Raw genomic sequence first — 18,691 nt, 5'->3', positions numbered from 1 at the left:
TTTGTCTTTTTCATTTTTGCCCATGGCTTTGTCAGTTTAATTTCAATCAATCACTATGGTATCTTTCACATTTCTTCTAAGGTTCGAATGTAACCATGAAAAATTTAAATATGAACAGATCAATGGACTACTTTGACACATTCCCCATTTCCATTCTCAACTTTACTTAACAGGATTTTTGTTTGAAATATTCAGGGGGGTAAACAAAATGAGAAAAATTGTTGTCCGAACATGTAGTAGGTACTTTAAACATTAAACCTCTAAAGCTGTCATATGATATTATTCATTCAATTACTGTACACTTATTTTCGCGAGCGATTTAATTTCGCGATTTTTTGCGAGTAGAAAAAAAACGCGAATATAAAACGTCGCGAATCTGTAAATCTTGGATCTAATCTTATGTAAATATATCGACTAAATTAGAAAATCGTAAAATTAAACCGACGCGAAGTGGGCTAGGAAGGGTTAAACGCGAAGTAAAGTACCCGCGAAAATAAGTTGGTTTACAGTATGTCTTGCAAATTAACTAGTCCTGCTTGTTCAAATCTTTTAAAATCAGTTTTCAAATGACCATCATTACCATCATTTATCAATAACTTATCAATTTGGCCTTGAAACTATTTTGATTTATAAGTCATTTTATTGTGAGATTATATGAACAAAATTAACATTTAAGTTATAAGTCTGCTATATTTGAGGAGTTTCATAATCAATTGTAAAACTAAATAGAGTTACCTTGCTTATCAGTTAGTACAATAGACGAACGTTTGGCTTTACAACTTCTAAGCGAAACTAAATAACATTCCCTGGAAAGGTTATACTAAAAAATTCAATTACTAAAATATTCTTCATGAGTAAAAAAAGGAATAGCTTAACATACTGTAAATTCAGATAATACTGCGTACATTTATTATTGAGATTTCGTCATTTTAGACTAAAATGCGATTTTAATTTTTGCGATATTAAGAAAAATCCTGTTGAATTCCTATAAAATTTGTCTAAAATGTCTTGAATTATTTGCGATTATAACCCTGTCGAGTATTTCGCAATAATAAAAATATCGCAATAATTTCTGAATTTACAGTACTTTGTTATAACTAAGACTATTCAATCTCATTCTATTTCAGCCATATGTCAAGATAAACCAGGAGTGGATTGCTTATTGCTCAACTCAACAAATATTTGTGTCAATCCATTTTCGCATCAATATTGTGCCAAGTTTTGTGGTCACTGTACCAGAGTTCTTGAGGCAGCCTTTGGATAAGGTCTGAAATTCTGCTATTAAATGTTATTGCATGTTATAATTTGATTTGTTTTGAGAGATGTTGTTACGAAACCTGAATAACATTTGGATCAAAGGAAATGAAATACAGTTTTAACCCTTTTTTACCGCTGTATACTCAAAATTGAGTGTGTCTCTAAAAGAAATACTAATGATTCAAAAGAGATATTTACATTTATAAGTCGAAAACAAACTGACAATGCCATTGTAAACAAAGAAAAAGACCAGAAGACAAACAACAGTTCACCAAACACCAGCATTAAAAGATTAAGACTGAGCAACACGAATACAAGCAAAAACCTCGAATGAGCTCAGGTTCTACAGATGGGTACCCATTTGACACCCGTGATGTTGCTCATTGGAGTTCAAACACCGATGAAAAGTAAGTCGGGAAACAGAGGACGGGGTTGTAGCTGTGACATTTAAGTGTGGTGTCAGTTTATATGACAAGACTAATAGTTTCAACTTTCCAATTGACAACTTCCCGTTTCTCAAGAGTAAAATGCCTTCTAAACCGTCATTTGGCGCTAGCATAACTACGCTCACTGGGTTGACACAACGGGTCTATCTGTTTTAGATTGTATTTCAATGATTTTGTAAATGTCATGAATGTTGAACAACACACATCATTATGCATTGTAGTATAACTTTCCTACCCACCTTATTCATCAAGAAATGTTTCACTGATACAGTTAAATAAAAATAGTAGATTCATGAATATAAATTAATCTCATAAAATCATCTCCCATTTTTGAATAACTTTCGCTTTCAACAAACACAAATGTTCTAAAATCTTCTAACGCCTTTTTAAAAAAACATCAAAATATAACTTATGTTCTGTAGTGTGAACTTCTTTACAACTGGTACATTCATTGTTGTCTGTTACTTTGTTTGTCTCAAGATGATACTTCAAAGTGAATATTTTATGTTATGTATTATTGGAATTTTTTACAGCTTTACAGTCATAAGACAGTGAAAAAATTTGTCTAATCTATATGTTCCCAATTTTTGAGAAAAAGGAGAAACATGTTCCTGTTAGATTTTTTCCCTCGATTATAGTTTTGCAACTCGGATTAAATGTAACTTAAACGGATTATGACTTTTTAACAGCAGTATACTACTGTTGTCCTTATAAATTACATTTACAAGGTCAATAAACATCTTTTACAAACACTTGTAATAACTTATCACCATGTTTTGATATTCATGTTCAAAACCCAATTCTAAATTAATTGCTGTTTCAATATGGATTGCTATATGAACAACATTTTTCTTGTACGTTGTATAGTAAGTTTGGAAGATAAAATGTCTACAAAAATAAATTTTAGGTCATATTTAGGTAAAGCCTCATGAGATAAACTAGTATCTCAATTGTTTATTAAACAATTGAAAGGTCTTTCCTGTAAAAATGATGTTTAAGTAATGTACTTTGCACGACCTTTCGATTCATATACGACAAGCATACCTTCTGAAACTTTTCGCTTTTTACACACTTTATGACCCCATCCGCTTTTACTTTTTTGAGACTGGAAATATGATATACGTAATGTAGACTTCATGATCTTTCATTTTATATGCGACAACACTATGTTCTAGAACGTTTGATTTTTGCACTTAATAACCCCATCCAACTCATGTTTTGAGTACAGGAATTTGATTGATTGATTGATTGATTGTTGGTTGCTTAACGTCCAGCGGCAAATATTTCATGCATATTCAAGACGAGAACAAGTTCACAATAAATACTATAGGTAGTCTTGAAATAATAGAGGCCATCCGGGATGATGGTCGGGGAAATTTGGACTGCCACTGGAAAATGAGAGTATATTGGATAAGGACAGAAATTTTGCCTTGCAACAGGCCACCTACGGACCCTTAAAAGAGTTGTTGCAAGGGTTCTTTACGTGCAAACAGCGTGGCACTCTCCTTGCACGAGGCATCGGATTTAACGTCCCCAATCTGACAGGACGTGACTGCGAACTTGATACATCCCCCACAGCCAAACGGACGCCCCACTTCGGCAAGAGTTTTACTGCCGGTCGGAAGAAGACCAAGTGACCATATTTCTATTCCCTAATCGCCCTTGGGGGTACAGGAATTTGATATTTGAAATGTAAACGATAAGACCTTTCATGTGTTATACAACAACCTTATCTTAAAAGAAAATTTATTTTTTGCACTCAATGACCCTACCCAACCCATTTATTTGGCACGTCTATTTGATATTTGAAATGTACGCTTTCAGGACTTTCATTTGATATGCGACAACCCCAACCAGAAAATTTCTTTTTTGCACTAAATGACCTCACTTTTCCCACTGGGAAGAAAAAGGGGGTTTATTTTTGTAGAGCTCATTAAGACCTTCAATTTGATATATCAAATGACCTCATTCGACAAAGTGCCAAAAATGATGCAATATCAATTATATAAATAGAACTTATGAAACTTATAAAGTCAATGCAAAACATGAAAATTTCAAATTATTTTTTGGGGTATATTTTTCATTGAATGTTTTTGGTATTTGGTCAAACATATAACCATGATTAACTCTTCAATTTCTTAAACGTTCAGGTGGTAACCTGTTGTTGATTCAGAAATGCATGCTTCCGCTCGAAAAACGTCAAACTGAATTATCTCTGAAACTACAGCAGATATCTCAAATCTGCTAAGTGATAAATGATTTGCAATTGAAGTACAACATTGTATAACAAAAGGTTCATCAAGGTCACAAGGAATAATCAAATATATGATGCAATACCAAACTTGACAACCAAAAGTCATAGAGACCTGGGACTACCACCATTCAACTCAGGACCACTTGACCTTTCAAGTATTACAGGTTTAAGTTCATAGTTCACTTTAAAAAGGTCAAATTTCATCATGACCTGACATTGACCTCAAATTGGAGGTCTTAAAGCCTGATCATTTTTACAATTTATAGTAGGTTGATATCTATTACCTTTTCAAAGATATACACACAATACCATAATTTTAAGAATTATCACGTTGTCACTTTTGAACAGACGGTTGGACATTTTGGGACTTATTGTATAAAATGTAGAGTTCGTCGAGAGGAACATTTTATACACAGTATGTAAACTCTTATCGTTTTCTTAATATGTAAGCTTATAATAGCAGCGTATTTTTTTTTTTGCTATCGGTGACCTTTGACCTTGGGTGCAAATTAAAGGTCACATGAACTTAAGATTATTGGTGAAGGTCCTCAAGTCTCTCCGACTTCCAGTTCTCAAAATACAAATTTAAAAAAAAAATGTTTATAATTTTTCAAGGCGAATAACTCCTTAAAAGGGTTGATAACAAAATAGTTGTTTATGTTAATTAACATTGCCTACTGTTCTTGTACATACTGCCATTTCGAAATCGATTCTATCTCAAAGGACAAGGCTCACTAATTGCACAAAATGGCCTAAAATATCAACTTTATCATAAAACACACAAAAGGTCTCAATTTGGTTCGTAAATGGGTTTATTTCAAAAGTATAAATGCTAAATATATAAGTTCTTTTCATAAGACTACGAGATTTTCGCCAAAGTAAGCCCATTTTAGACATTTTGTCAAAATATGATGATTTTGTGCATTTTTCAGACATAAAAGCTATTGAAACACCTTGGCCGCCACTTGCGATCCAGAATGTGTTGTAACCAAAAGATTCCAATTTTGATATAGATTTCATCAATATAAAAAGTTTTTGGATCGTAGAAGGAGGCCAAGGTTAATTATGCCAAAAACAATTAAAATTATGGACAAAAAGTACCAAAATTGACCTTTTAATACAAATTAGGCTAATTTAAGGGGTCATTGCTCCATAAATAGTAAAGGAAAGTACCAGAAAAAATATTTTTGTCTTAGTAGTATTATCACGAGTATTTCTATGTGACATTTGGAACTTTTTGCCCCAATCTAAAAAACAAAAAAAAATCAGGGCCAATTTTAACCCTTAGTGACCCTTCTCCTTTGTTTTAAGAATTGCAAATAAATGGAATTGAATCAAGGGGATATAACTCTCAAAATTGATGATAAAATCCAACACAGCCTAATACGGCTATACATCATGATAAAGTCTATCTATCGTCCAAATAAGGTAATGATATCTTCAAAAACAACGAGAGGGGGTCATGTTAAAAAAAAACAATAAAAGGGGGATAACTTATAAGGGGATGATGAAATCCTGAACAGGGTCATCTGGTAATACCTCATGATGAGGTCTATCGATGGTTCATATTTGGTCTTAATAACTTCAAAAGAAATGTGGGGAGGCCTTGCCAAAAAAATGTTGGAAGAAAAAAAAACGAAATTAGAAATTAGAAGGGTCCTCCTGTAAAAGTGATGTTTTTGTAATGACCTGACATTGACCTCAAATATACTCTTTACATGTACGTACTTTCAATTGATATACGACAAGCATACCTTCTGAAAATTTTCACTTTATACACTTAATGACCTCATCCGCCTACATTTTCGAGATTGGAAGTATGATATATGTAATGTAGACTTGATGACCTTTCATTTGATATACAACAACCTTACCTTAGAAGATAATTTATTTTCTGCACTCAATGACACAACCCAGCCCATGTAAACTTGATATTTGAAATGTACTCCTTGTTGACTTTCATTTGATATGCAACAACCTGACCATCTGATAAGTTTGAATTTTTGCACTAAATGACCCACCCTGCCCACTGGGAGGAAAAGGTGGTCAAGCATATAACTATATTAACTTCTTCAATTTCTAAATGATTTTAAGTGGTAACCTGTTGTTGATTCAGAAAACATGCCTTCACTCAAATTGCATTATCTTTAATGCGACAATAGATATTTCAACTCATTTAAATAATAAATGATCTGCAGTTGAAGGACAACATTGTAAAAAAAATTGGGACAATTTCAAAGTTCATCAAGGTCACAATGAATCATCAAATATATGATGCAATACCAAACTTGTGAACCGGAAGTCGTAGAGAGATGGGAATGCCACTATACAACTCAGTACCACTAAACCTTTCAAATATTCGAAGATCAAGGTCATACTTCACTTTAAAAGTCAAGGTCCAATTTCATTATGACTTGACGTCGACCTCAAATTGAAAGTCTTAAACTACTGATCATTTTTACAGTTTATAGTAGGTTGATATCTGTTACTTTTAAAAATATATACACACATTTCTATACTTTTAAAAATTATCTCGTCGTAACTTTTGAACAGACAGTCGGACATTTTTTCAGCTTAATGTATAAAATGTAGAGCATTTTCGAGAGGCACATTTTATGCACAGTATTTATGCAGCCCTTACTGTCACCTATACAATCTTACCAATCAATGAATAATCTATTTTCTCCAATATATGCATCTAAGTTACAACACATCATTGCTTCAAAATATTGATGCTTCTTTCATTTTTGTTTTTATGTGTACTTCAATTTCAGTTATGCTTCAGCTTTGGTATGTTTAGATGTGTAATTTATTAATGCTTCGCATGTATTTAAATACACGTGTGGTCTTTCTCTGCATTTGAGGTACGCTGAAAGTTAAATATTTAAAAACTAATGGTGATTAAGAACCGCAACAGTTAATAAGCTATATGACTGAAAGGACATAGACACATAGAAAATCCATCTACGATTAATTTTTCATGAGGCAGTTCAAACCTCCTTTTTTGTCACAATTTCAAAATTTATAATTTCAAATTTTAGAAAGGTTTGTTCCGAACCATATCAGAACCGACTGCGTAAATACTACACGGACGTTCTTAGAAATGACATTTTAAATCATCTGCATTCAAGTTTATGCGCTCCACAAAGAGCCATATAGTAAACAAACATAGCATTACCACATCACAGCTTAATGGGTTTTCAATTCTGAACATTTGAAGGTCACTACTATGAATAGGTTACCTAAACTACACAAAAAAACAGTAAAATATCATTTCATCTCGACTTCTAGTAAGTGTTCTACACCATTCTTGCAAATTTTCTTGTACTTCCCCCGCCTTCACTGCATCTAATATTTCGATGACTGCACTGATGAGTCTTTTGAAGACGAAACGCGTGTCTGGCGTAAATACAAAATGTAATCCTGGTATCTTTAATGGGTTTATTTACAACCACTGGGTCGATACCACTGCTGGTGGAGTTTTAATTCCCCGAGCCTAGTGGTCAGCACTGCTGTGCCGTCATGAATTATCATTGTCATAGCCATATTTATAAATTAACTGTTTACAAAACTGAACTAGTACACATTTTTTGCTAAGGGACCAGATGAACATGTTGAAGCCCGCCTCTGGGAGCAGCTGTTTTCTGCTCTTTGGTCGGGAAGATGTCTCTTTGACACAATCCTCATTTACAATCTCAATTTAAAGCAATTTTAAGAACAACTGAAGGGCTCTATATATACGTTAACCAAACGTAAAGAGGTTGTATTCAATAGTTTTTGATAAGTGTTTAGTGTAATTGATTGTTCTATCGTAGTCTGCAATTAATCGTCATGCCGTTGTCTGTTTCCCTTCGAGTTTTGTTCCCTTAGTTTGTTCTGCTACTTTAAAATATTTGAAACTATCTTCAAGCAAAAGTTTTATTTTCAAGAAAAATAAATCAAATCATAACATGCAATTTTAATAGCTGAATTTCAGAAATTATCCAAATGCAGACTCAATAACTCGGGTGCAGTGACCACAAAATTTGGCACAATATAGATGTGAAAACGGATTGGCACAAATATTTGTTGTATTAAGCAATAAGCAATCCACTCCTGGTTTATCATGACAAATGACTGAAAGAGAAGGATATAATATAGTTTAAGTTATAACAAATATATGTTTAATCACTGGCATTATTGACAGTCCATTATATCAAGGATTTTATAGGTTTCTAACTTTCTTCAGATAGCTTTTTTTGTAGTGGGTCTTCAAAGAAAATTGAAAAACAAAATCGTTATCGGGAACCACTAAAAATGAATGGATACAAATAGAAAATTATAATGCATTTGTGTTTTTCTGTGTCTCTTTTTAACGATGCATTGATTTAAATGTCAGATAAGAAATCAGAATTCTAAATTTTACAAGTTATCCAACAAATTAATAAATCATTACAATTGTTTTTTAAATTGAATACTAACATATTTGCATGTATACACTTGCATTGCAATCACTATATACTGTTACAGAATGGTTAAATTTGCCAGCAATCATTAATGATGTCAAAATAATGATGCAAAACGTCTGATGAGCGTTTCGTTAGCACACTACTGATATTTGCCGCTCAAATCAACAGTTGGTGTTTGGTGCGGGGTATGAAGGGGGAGGGATAATCGATTGCTTATTAGCAAATAATTTGAAACCATAAGTATCGAAATTTAGAAGTTCAAAAGTGACTGACTATTGTGACCAAAAAAAGAGTTTCAGATAAATATAAGTCTACAAAACACTTCCCTAAAACGGAAGATTATACAACATGAATCTTACCAGATTCGAGGACACTATCTGATTCTTCGGAAAGATAAATCCTGTTCACATTTGCCTACCATGGTATATAAAATTTAAAGTTCGTATTCATAATACTGCTTTTGTCTTTAACCTGACGAGTGATGCTAAGAGGACATATGTCTCTCAAATACAAGTACTCCAGCAGTATTCAACTAATATCGTGATAGACTTATCATAATTCTTAAAGTACTAGCACTATTTTTATCATATTGAAATAAAAACTGCTGGTACTTGTTGCCAAATTATTTATGTGTAGCTAGACTGTGAAGGTCTTTATTGTGTGTACGAATTTTACGACAAATAAGCAATGGAGGTAATTATCTATGATTATCTTTATCACGTAAAATTTGTGACGCTCAACCCCATTTTCTGTTTGTAACAAATCAGGCTACTTGAACCTTATTGTTTGTGTTAACAGTATAGTTTTGAAATGGTTGATATGGTGTGTTGAATTGTCCAATATTTTTGGTAATTCCTGATGTCTTTTTCAAGTTTCAATCTTCAATCTTTGAAGTGCATCCCACGTGGTCCAGAATTGTAATAAAATAAAAAGATACACTTACGTGGCTGCGTTTGCGATGAGGCTGATATTGTCGTAGTAGTTGATTCAGAAGAAGGTACATGTGAAATGATAAGTGGTTCTTGTGGAGAAAGTGTCTGTATGGTAGTTGTAGGGTGAGTATTTGTTGATTTTGATACTAGAAAACAAAAGCGATGACATTTAAAAAAAGAAGATATAATATGAACATGAAATACCGTAAAACTTTGTATATTTAAACACCAAATGGCCAGAAGATGTTGTAAGAAGCAGAGCTATGCTGATGCAGAAGACATTACATAAACTGCATTTATCTGCCATTCTAATATGACGTGCTTCTTTCGCTTTGTAAACATCACCATGATAAAATTCTCGATATATCTATACTTAATTGTGCAGACTCAGAGATGAACATAAAAATGTTTGATTCAATATGCCTCCACCGTATATCCACACGAATCGGAACCTGTTTGCAAACGCCGGTGCTACTGTTTTAAAAATTGCATTTGAAAACTAGAGGCTCTTAAGAGCCTGTGTCGCTCACCTTGGTCTATGTGCATACATGTATTAAACAAAGGACACAGATGGATTCATGACAAAATTCTGTTTTGATGATGGTGATGTGTTTGTAGATCTTACTTTACTGAACATTCTTGCTACCTTCAATTTTCTTTATCTATAATAAACTTGGCCCTATAGTTACACAGAGGAAAATATTTTGTAGAAATTAACAAAAATTTATAAAATTAATGAAAATAGTTAAAAATTGACTATAAAGGGCAATAACTCTTTGAGGGGTCAACTGACCATTTAGGTCATGATGGGCTATTTGTAGATCTTACTTTGCTGAACATTATTGCTGTTGACAGTGTATCTCTATCTATACAAATATTCAAGATAACAACCAAAAATAGCAAAATTTCTTTAAAAATTACTAATTGTGGGGCAGCAACCCAACAACCCATTGTCCAATTCATTTAAAAATTTCAGAGCAGATAAACATTGACTCGATAAACAATTTAATACCATTCATATTTGCTCTAAATGCTTTGGTTTCAGAGTTATAAGCCAAAATCTACATTATCCCTATGTTCTATTTATAGCCATGGCCACCATCTTGGTTGGTTGGCCGGGTAATGCCACACATTTTTTAAATAAGATACCCCAATGATGATTAAGGCCAAGTTTGGTTCAATTTGGCCCAGTGGTTTCAAAGGAGAAGATTTTTGTAAAAGCTAACGACGGACGATGACGACGACGACGGACGACGGACTACGGACGCCAAGTGATGAGAAAAGATCACTTGGTCCTTCGGGCCAGGTGAGCTTAAAATGAATTTTTGAGGTAGGTGTTGTTTAATTTTTTATTCTATAGCATTATTGGGAAATTTACTGATTTCAGCAAATCAACATGGCGGCTCCTCATTTAAGAAATGTCAATTTTGGATTTGACGGTAGCTTACGGGAAAACATGTAAATTAAAAATGACAAATGTTAGGTTTGAGAATAAAAAGAATTAAAAACAATTTTCCAAGCGGTTATTTACAAAATAATTCATGGAAGCTACAGATTTATTTGAATTTTTAGCTCTATCTAAGAGGGAGTAAAAAAGAACAGCCACACACACGGCAAACCAACCCTCGTTTTTTTTTTTATTGGCCATATTTGTCCTATTATAATATTGTCTTCGATAAATGATTAAAACAAAAATTACGTCGTTGTTATGATTCAACAATATGCTGTCTTTCCCTATATTTTGTAATGATTTAACAATGGGCACAATGCAGTAATCAAAGTATATTCATTGTCTGAATTGGTTGAAGCGCTACTGAACAATACTGAATTGATCATAAGTGAATTGTTTGAATGTCAATGAATAATTTACATTTTAGATTTTCGATTAATGTGACACATTTACATAATTCTTATATTTACCTGTAAAACTATCAATACAACTCTGTAAAGCACAATCACATTCTGTCGAAATCGTCAACGTACTACTTTCACAAATCAACAAATCATCTACATTCTATTATAAATAAAGTTCATTCTTTTAGTTACACAATCATCTAAACAAGAACTATCTTTAAAAGATATCCGACGTATTTGTTTAAAACTATCATTTCGTTAACCTTCAGAAGCACAATGACTTAAATCTACATCTGAATGTAACTACAAGAAATTCTTTACTAAGTCTGGTTATATTAAGGAAATAATATATAAGAATATTGTGATGATACCTAAATATTTTATTTGTAAAAAAAACCAGTGCAAATAACAAGAAACAAATATACATTTACTAATGTTTACATTAAACTAATGTTTTCTCTATTTGTGTTCAGTATTCTCGGTCCTCGTATCTTTCTGTTTACTTAACCAAAACCCCGCGGAAATCTCACATGCGTATGTGCGTTCTAAAAGTCATGTACGTTCGTACAACAAAGTTTACATTTAAAATTATATAATTGTCCCGAATAAACAGCTGTCATGGTTGTAAAGAGCTATTGCAGAAACAATTATTTTAATAAAAATATAAATCTTTGTAAGATCTAGTTCAAATATATATAGTTTTTCAGTTGCTTTCCATCACGATATAATTAACGAAACGTTTTTTCAAACACAACCAAATCACCCTCCATGACAGCATTTTGTCCAATCACAGAAAGAATTTTCGAGCATGCGTATTCTGTTGCCATAGTTAAGCGTCCTTAAGTTCAAAGGGCACAAACCGTAACTATACCGACTACGTCGGAAAAATACATCAGTACATGCATAAATCCTAATGATGCAAATAAACGTTTTAAAAGTTTGTGTTTGTAAATTGTTTCGACTGTGGTTCAAACAATTCCAGCAATTACGAAAAAGCTGTTCAGATGACAAACCGATCCTGCAATAAATGATCTGTAAAACCACTAAAAGATAAACTTTATACTGAATATATACATGCAAGCAGATTTAAAGTTGATGTAAATAAAGTCATGTGAAATTTTCAATCTTAGAATTTAATTTTGTCAACAAACAGAAATTTTCACTGGCTATATAATTGACATTATTTACATTAACTGTGTCACATGTGCAGGCTGGGCTGTTTATCTCTCTGAAGCACCTAACTTTCCACGACGGTGCTATTCAATCTAACAATTCCTTGCAGTGTTGTATGCAAGTTGTTTTTTTTGTCTTCTTGTTTTTTTAAATTGTTGCCATTCATTGTGTTATATGTTTTCGTTTTCTTCTTATTGTGTATTTTTTTTCTGTTAAAAAGTATGTTAATGGTACGTTTTTAGCTCCTCATTGTGACCTTCTTTCATGGCGATCACTTGAATTCTAAACTTAAGTATATGAACATGGCAACTTTTAAATAATTTAACTAATGAACAATGACAAATCGATCTTTCTTTTGATTAATTATATTGTTCAAGCTTATTTAATTGGATGTTTAAGTGATATACATTGAATATATATTTCTCATTATTTATGTTCACAAATGCACACTCGCGGAGACGGTTCAAGATACTTGAAAAGATTTCATATGAGTTTCACGTGAATCTAGTGTGAAACTCATGGAAATTTCACATGAAAATCACATGATTTTTTTAAGTGAAATTCACGTGAAGTTAAAAAATAAAGTTATTCAAATAAACATTTAAATTTCCAAATTCAATCAAAATCACTAAAAATACGAGTTTTATCTTTTAAATGACCATGTGAAATTCTACAGGTAACAAGAATTAAATTCGACAAAAAAGTATTGCCTATTTTTCTTTCTATTATTCTTTGCTGTATGAAATACTCGTTAATCAGCACCGAGCAGAGTTAATGTAAAATACTCACTTTCAAGATACAATATCCTGCATATGAATTTTCATTATCTAAGTATACTCTGCATACCTACAAATCATTTTTACATAACCATACAGTCATCATTCATATTAAAGTAACTTTTTGAATAGTATTTTTGTGTACGCCAATAGCCACCGGAATTAATTAGACTTTCTTACTGTCTTTTGTCGCTAATGTTTAAATTTAGGCATATTTATTTATAATTCTTATATGATTTGCATATCTATATATACTTGAATTGGATTGATCAATTAGAATTTTTCTCTAAGTTTACATTTCGATAAACCATGTTTCCGAAACTACTTTTGTAATCTATTCATGCGCGATACAAAAGCTTGCAGTGATTCCTGGATTTTAAGCAAATTGAGATTTAAAAACAATTGCACAACAGTTTTGACTATTCTAGTGCATATATAAGAAAAACAAGAAATAAAATTAATGCACTAAAGCTTCGAAAATATATAGAAAAATAAAATTTAATAAAATTCCGTGAAAAAACATGAAGGATTTGGCGAATTTACGTCATGGCAAAACACGACGTCATACGAATGGAAATTTTCAAGGGAAAGATTATTTCGTTACGTGTACGCTTCAAATTCGGATAACATTTAATTAAAATAAAATTTTTGAGGTAGGTGCTATTTAATTTAAGATTCCGTTGTAATTATCGGACATTTATGTTTTTAAAAAATTCAAGATGGCGGCGTACTCCTTTACGACTTGCCATTGTGCTTTTGATGGTAAATATATATGGTAGCCATCAACAAATTTTTTTTTTATTAAATATCACAAATGTTTGGCTAAAGAATTATAAGGATTAAACACATTTTTTCTAGAGGTTATTGATGTGTAAACCGGGGCTCTTACTCACAAACTCAACATAAAAGTTTGTGAGTTAATCGCCCCGGTTTTCACATCAATAACCTCTAATAAAAATGTGTTTAATCCTATAATAATCGCTTGTCAATATTGTACTACTGCTACGTGTAAACGTTCTGATACGAGAGACTACATTTGCGAAAATCGACCATTATTAAATTCGATTATGTTTGTACAGCGGTATACTACTGTTGCCTTTATTTGCATAAACTTGGTGGTCGAAGTTATTGTTTATTGGGTATACATCAGTCGACATCATACATATGTTCATGTCCTTTGGCAGACATATAAAGCGTTTTCAATTCGTCTTTTCAGAATCTAAAGGAACATCGGTAATCTCATTGTGCGTACACCAAAATGACAAACACGTTACATCATTGGTTGAATTTCAATTGTTTAGAACGTTTAATATCATAAATAATTTTTAGCATTTTTGGTACATTTATTTCATCATAGTTATGTTTTGAAACGAGAAGTTGCATATAAAAAAGAAACATTTTTCATAGCGGACTATTTGAAGTGAGCTAAGGCTCCGTGATGAAGGCCGTACTTTGACCTATAATTGTTAACTTTGTATACATGTTTCACAAATGATATCGGATATGTTCCTTACGTCGTAACTACAATCCCCTTCCCTTCCATGAATGTGACCTACCGAATTAGACTATTTACCGGATTTGTAATCACATAAGCAACACGACGGGTGCCACATGTGGAGCAGGATCTGCTTACCCTTCCGGAGCACCTGAGATCACCCCTAGTTTTTGGTGGGGTTCGTGTTGCTTATTCTTTGGTTTTCTGTGTTGTGTCATGTGTACTATTGTTTTTCTGTTTGTCTTTTTCGTTTTTGGCCATGGCGTTGTCAGTTTGTTTTAGATTTATGAGTTTGACTGTCCCTTTTGTATCTTTCGTCCCTCTTTTTGACTTTAATTGAGAGATGTCTCATCGGCACTCATATCACATTTCTTATCAGTATTACAAATTAGATTTGGAAATAGTGTACATCCACTGCAGTAACTGATTTAACTCATGTGCATCTGTTCTTACAATGCAAGGATGCATACCTCATTTACAGCACATGTTGTCTTGAAACAATGAAGTCCTATAAAACAAATGACAAACGAACAATAACACTCCATCGAAAAGTTGAACATATGTTTATTTTCAACAACTTGTAATATAGATATTTATATATAAAATGTAAAATCACAAAAATACTTAAAACCGAGGAAAAATCAAAAAGGAAAGTCCCTTATCGAATGGTAATATCAAATGATAAAACACACCAAATGTTAGTATCATTCTTCCAAGCTTAAGCACAATGAGTTATTGTCTATAGTCAACCACATAACAATACTAGACATCAATACGTATCATGCACGCATCAAAAATCAAGTATAGCATGTATATGTGATAAGAATATTCCCTTCTTTTTTTCTCGTTTTACCTACTAGATATCATTTCGGTACAGACATTATACATATAAAAAGCATGCTCTTTTGCTATATTTGTCCTCCATTTATTTGAACTGAAATTAACTGTGTTTGCACTGACCGAGGACCGTGATTACCAAAATATTGTTATCTTCAATTCTAGTTTTAGTGACGCAGTAAGAAATATTTTCGGTTAGTGACTACATGTATTTTTAAGGGACTCTTAACTATGATAACAGTATCCATGCTGTCACACAATTCTTTACTCTGATTTGGAATAAATTACAGACTTGGATAGAAACCAACAAAATATATCTATGTAACAATAAAAGGAAAACATTACATACATCAATCGATGTAAAAAAAAATCCAGATAGATAACATGAAATCAGGTACAGAAGGTGTCATTATCACCACTGTCAAATTTGTAGATTGAAGGTTTTATCTTTAATTCCGTAGGAAGGTTATATATGTTCTAGATCATTTCATGGACCTAATCTTGACGAACCACACGTCTAATGTACTTACATATTATCCTGGTATATTAATTGAGTATTTATAAAACAGTGGCAAATAATAAGTAAAAATAAACCTGTTTTTGGAGATATAGTTGTTGGAGATATAGTTGTTGAAGATATAGTTGTTGGAGATATAGTTGTTGGAGATATAGTTGTTGGAGATATAGTTGTTGGAGATATAGTTGTTGAAGATTTTGTCGACAGTCTTGTAGAACTGATTGTAGTTGCTGTATTATTTTGTCCTGATGTTGTCATAGAAATATGGTTAACGTAGTCTTTCACTAGAAAAAAAGAAAGGACATTCATCAACTAGTCAATAACTGATTCTTGTGCGGGTTAGAATTTTAGTTTTCGGTCTCTCCAACGTGTGTATTATGTTTTGGATTTTTTAATATCTAAAACTCGTGCATCATTGTAAATACAGTTCTCAAAATGATCGTCTGGTCAGTAAAAGAGGGGAGAAAGACAACAGAGGGAAAAAGTAAAATCACAAAAATACTGAACTCCGAGGAAAATTCAATCGGAAAGTCCCTAATCACATGGCAAAATCAAATGACATTCACACTCATATATGTCGAAAATAAACTGACATCGCCATGGCTCAAAGGAAAAAGAAAAATATAAAACAGTTGTACACAAAACACAACATACCAAACTGAAGACTGAGCAACACGAACCCTATCGAAAACTAGGGGTGATTGTAAGTGCTCTGAAAGGTTAAGCACACATGTGGCACCTGTTGTGTTGTTCATGTTATTACAAATCCGGTATGACGTATAATTCGATAGGTCACATTTGGAACTAGAGACTCTAAAGAGCCTGTGTCGCTCACCTTGGTCAACAAAGGACACAGATGGATTCATGACAAAATTGTGTTTTGGTAATGGTGATGTGTTTTTAGATTTTACTTTACTTAACATTCTTGCTGCTTACAATTATCTATATCGATAATGAGCTTGGCTCAGTAGTTTCAGTGGAAAATGTTTGTGAAAATCTACAAATTTTATGAAAATTGTTAAAAACTGACTATGAAGGGCAATTACTCCTTAGGGGGTCAATTGACCATTTTGGTCATGTTGACTTATTTTTAGGTCTTCTTTGCTGAACATTATTGCTGTTTACAGTTTATCTCAATCTATTATAGTATTTGGTTTTTGAGTTATAAGCCAAAAACTGCATTTTACCCCTATGTTCTATTTTTAGCCATGGTGGCCATCTTTTTTGGTTGGCCGAGTTACCGGACACATTTTAAAAACTAGATACCCCAATGATTACTATGGCCAAGTTTGGTTTAATTTGACCCGGTAGTTTCAGAGGAGAAGATTTTTCTAAAAGATTATCAAGATTTACGAAAAATGGTTAAAAATTGACTATAAAGGGCAATAACTCCTAAAGGGGTCTACTGACCATTTCGGTCATGTTGACTTATTTGTAAATCTTACTTTGCTGAACATTATTGCTGTTTACAGTTTATCTCTATCTATAATAATATTCAAGATAATAACCAAAAACGGCAAAATTTCCTTAAAATTACCAATTCAGGGGCAGCAACCCAACAGTGGGTTGCCCAAATGATCTGAAAATTTCAGGACAGATAGATCTTGACCTGATAAACAATTTTACTCTGTCAGATTTGCTCTACATGCTTTGGTTTTTGAGTTATAAGTCAAAAACTGCATTTTACCCCTATGTTCTATTTTTAGCCATGGCGGCCACCTTGGTTGGTTGGCCGGGTCATTGGACACATTTTTTAAACTAGATACCCCAATGATGATTGTGGCCAAGTTTGGTTTAATTTGGCCCAGTAGTTTCAGAGGAGAAGATTTTTGTAAAAGTTAACAACGACGACGGACGACGGACGACGGATGCAAAGTGATGGGAAAAGCTCACTTGGCCCTTCGGGCCAGGTGAGCTAAAAATGGTACGAGATTGTAATAACGACATTAGGAACATATCTGTTATCAGCCTTGAAAACCATAACTGTCAACAAAATCGAATTGCCGCCCGTAAAACCAACGAAGGAGTGACTTCTTTTTCATCACTTGAAAGTCTTGGTTAAATATTTCCAATGTGAGCAGGAACTCTCTATCAATAAAAATATGATTGCAAATACAACCGCTCGAATATTGTTTGATCTGGGAGATATACACTTCGTATGCAGGCGCTGCTGAAATGTTGCTACATAGAAATGGATGGTTCAAAATTGTGAAGCCGAAATGATATATTTTGTCGTAATGTTTATTTCAAATGACCCTCATTTTCAAATGTGTAATGCAAATGTTTAAACGTTTTATAATAGTAAAGACAGAGTATGGATATTATTCCAATTTAAACTTAATTTTGTCGTTAAGTCGATGTCGTTCTTCTGTTCATTGGAATATCTTTCGCCTCTCCTTTTTCAAAGATTAACCAGAATTCGCCCATCTGTCGCAAATGAAATCGCATGAGTAAAGATACGCATATTAAAAAACAAATTATTGTTAAGTTCGTTCAATGTTGTGTTTTGTTAACGGTCATTCGCATTTAAAACAGGGATTCGCTATCTTTTGTCACTTTTGTATGATCAGTAAACTTAAAATAGTTTGAGGATAATTGAAGGACAAAAAGTGACAGCAAACCACATTAGATGCATTTTTTTTATAAAACCTTTAATGAACAATGAAACTTTCACTGTACACGTACGCGTGATATCATTAAGT

General features: G+C 32.8%; 2 protein-coding genes across 2 annotated transcripts in view; one reads left to right on the top strand and one right to left on the bottom strand.

The window, feature by feature from the left end:
• The window catches only part of LOC139511326 (uncharacterized), a 39,986-nt gene extending 38,682 nt beyond the window's left edge, over nucleotides 1-1,304 (top strand). The window contains exon 17 of the mRNA XM_071297968.1: nucleotides 1,128-1,304. The gene's annotated coding sequence lies outside the window, so the exon portion shown is untranslated. The remainder of the gene's footprint in view (nucleotides 1-1,127) is intronic.
• Nucleotides 1,305-7,890: 6,586 nt separating this feature from the next.
• Nucleotides 7,891-18,691, bottom strand: part of LOC139511325 (uncharacterized) — a 30,704-nt gene continuing 19,903 nt past the window's right edge. Inside the window, exons 17-22 of the mRNA XM_071297966.1 lie at nucleotides 16,067-16,273; nucleotides 15,106-15,143; nucleotides 13,154-13,210; nucleotides 11,258-11,351; nucleotides 9,349-9,483; nucleotides 7,891-8,073 (exon numbers count right to left, since the gene is read on the bottom strand). Coding sequence (XP_071154067.1) covers nucleotides 7,937-8,073; nucleotides 9,349-9,483; nucleotides 11,258-11,351; nucleotides 13,154-13,210; nucleotides 15,106-15,143; nucleotides 16,067-16,273 — 668 coding nt within the window. The 3' untranslated portion in view covers nucleotides 7,891-7,936. The remainder of the gene's footprint in view (nucleotides 8,074-9,348; nucleotides 9,484-11,257; nucleotides 11,352-13,153; nucleotides 13,211-15,105; nucleotides 15,144-16,066; nucleotides 16,274-18,691) is intronic.

Source organism: Mytilus edulis, chromosome 2 (genome assembly GCF_963676685.1).
Source record: "Mytilus edulis chromosome 2, xbMytEdul2.2, whole genome shotgun sequence".
NCBI lineage: Eukaryota > Metazoa > Mollusca > Bivalvia > Mytilida > Mytilidae > Mytilus > Mytilus edulis.
Note: the sequence above shows the minus strand (reverse complement) of the source record. Positions and strands in the feature narration are given on the sequence as shown.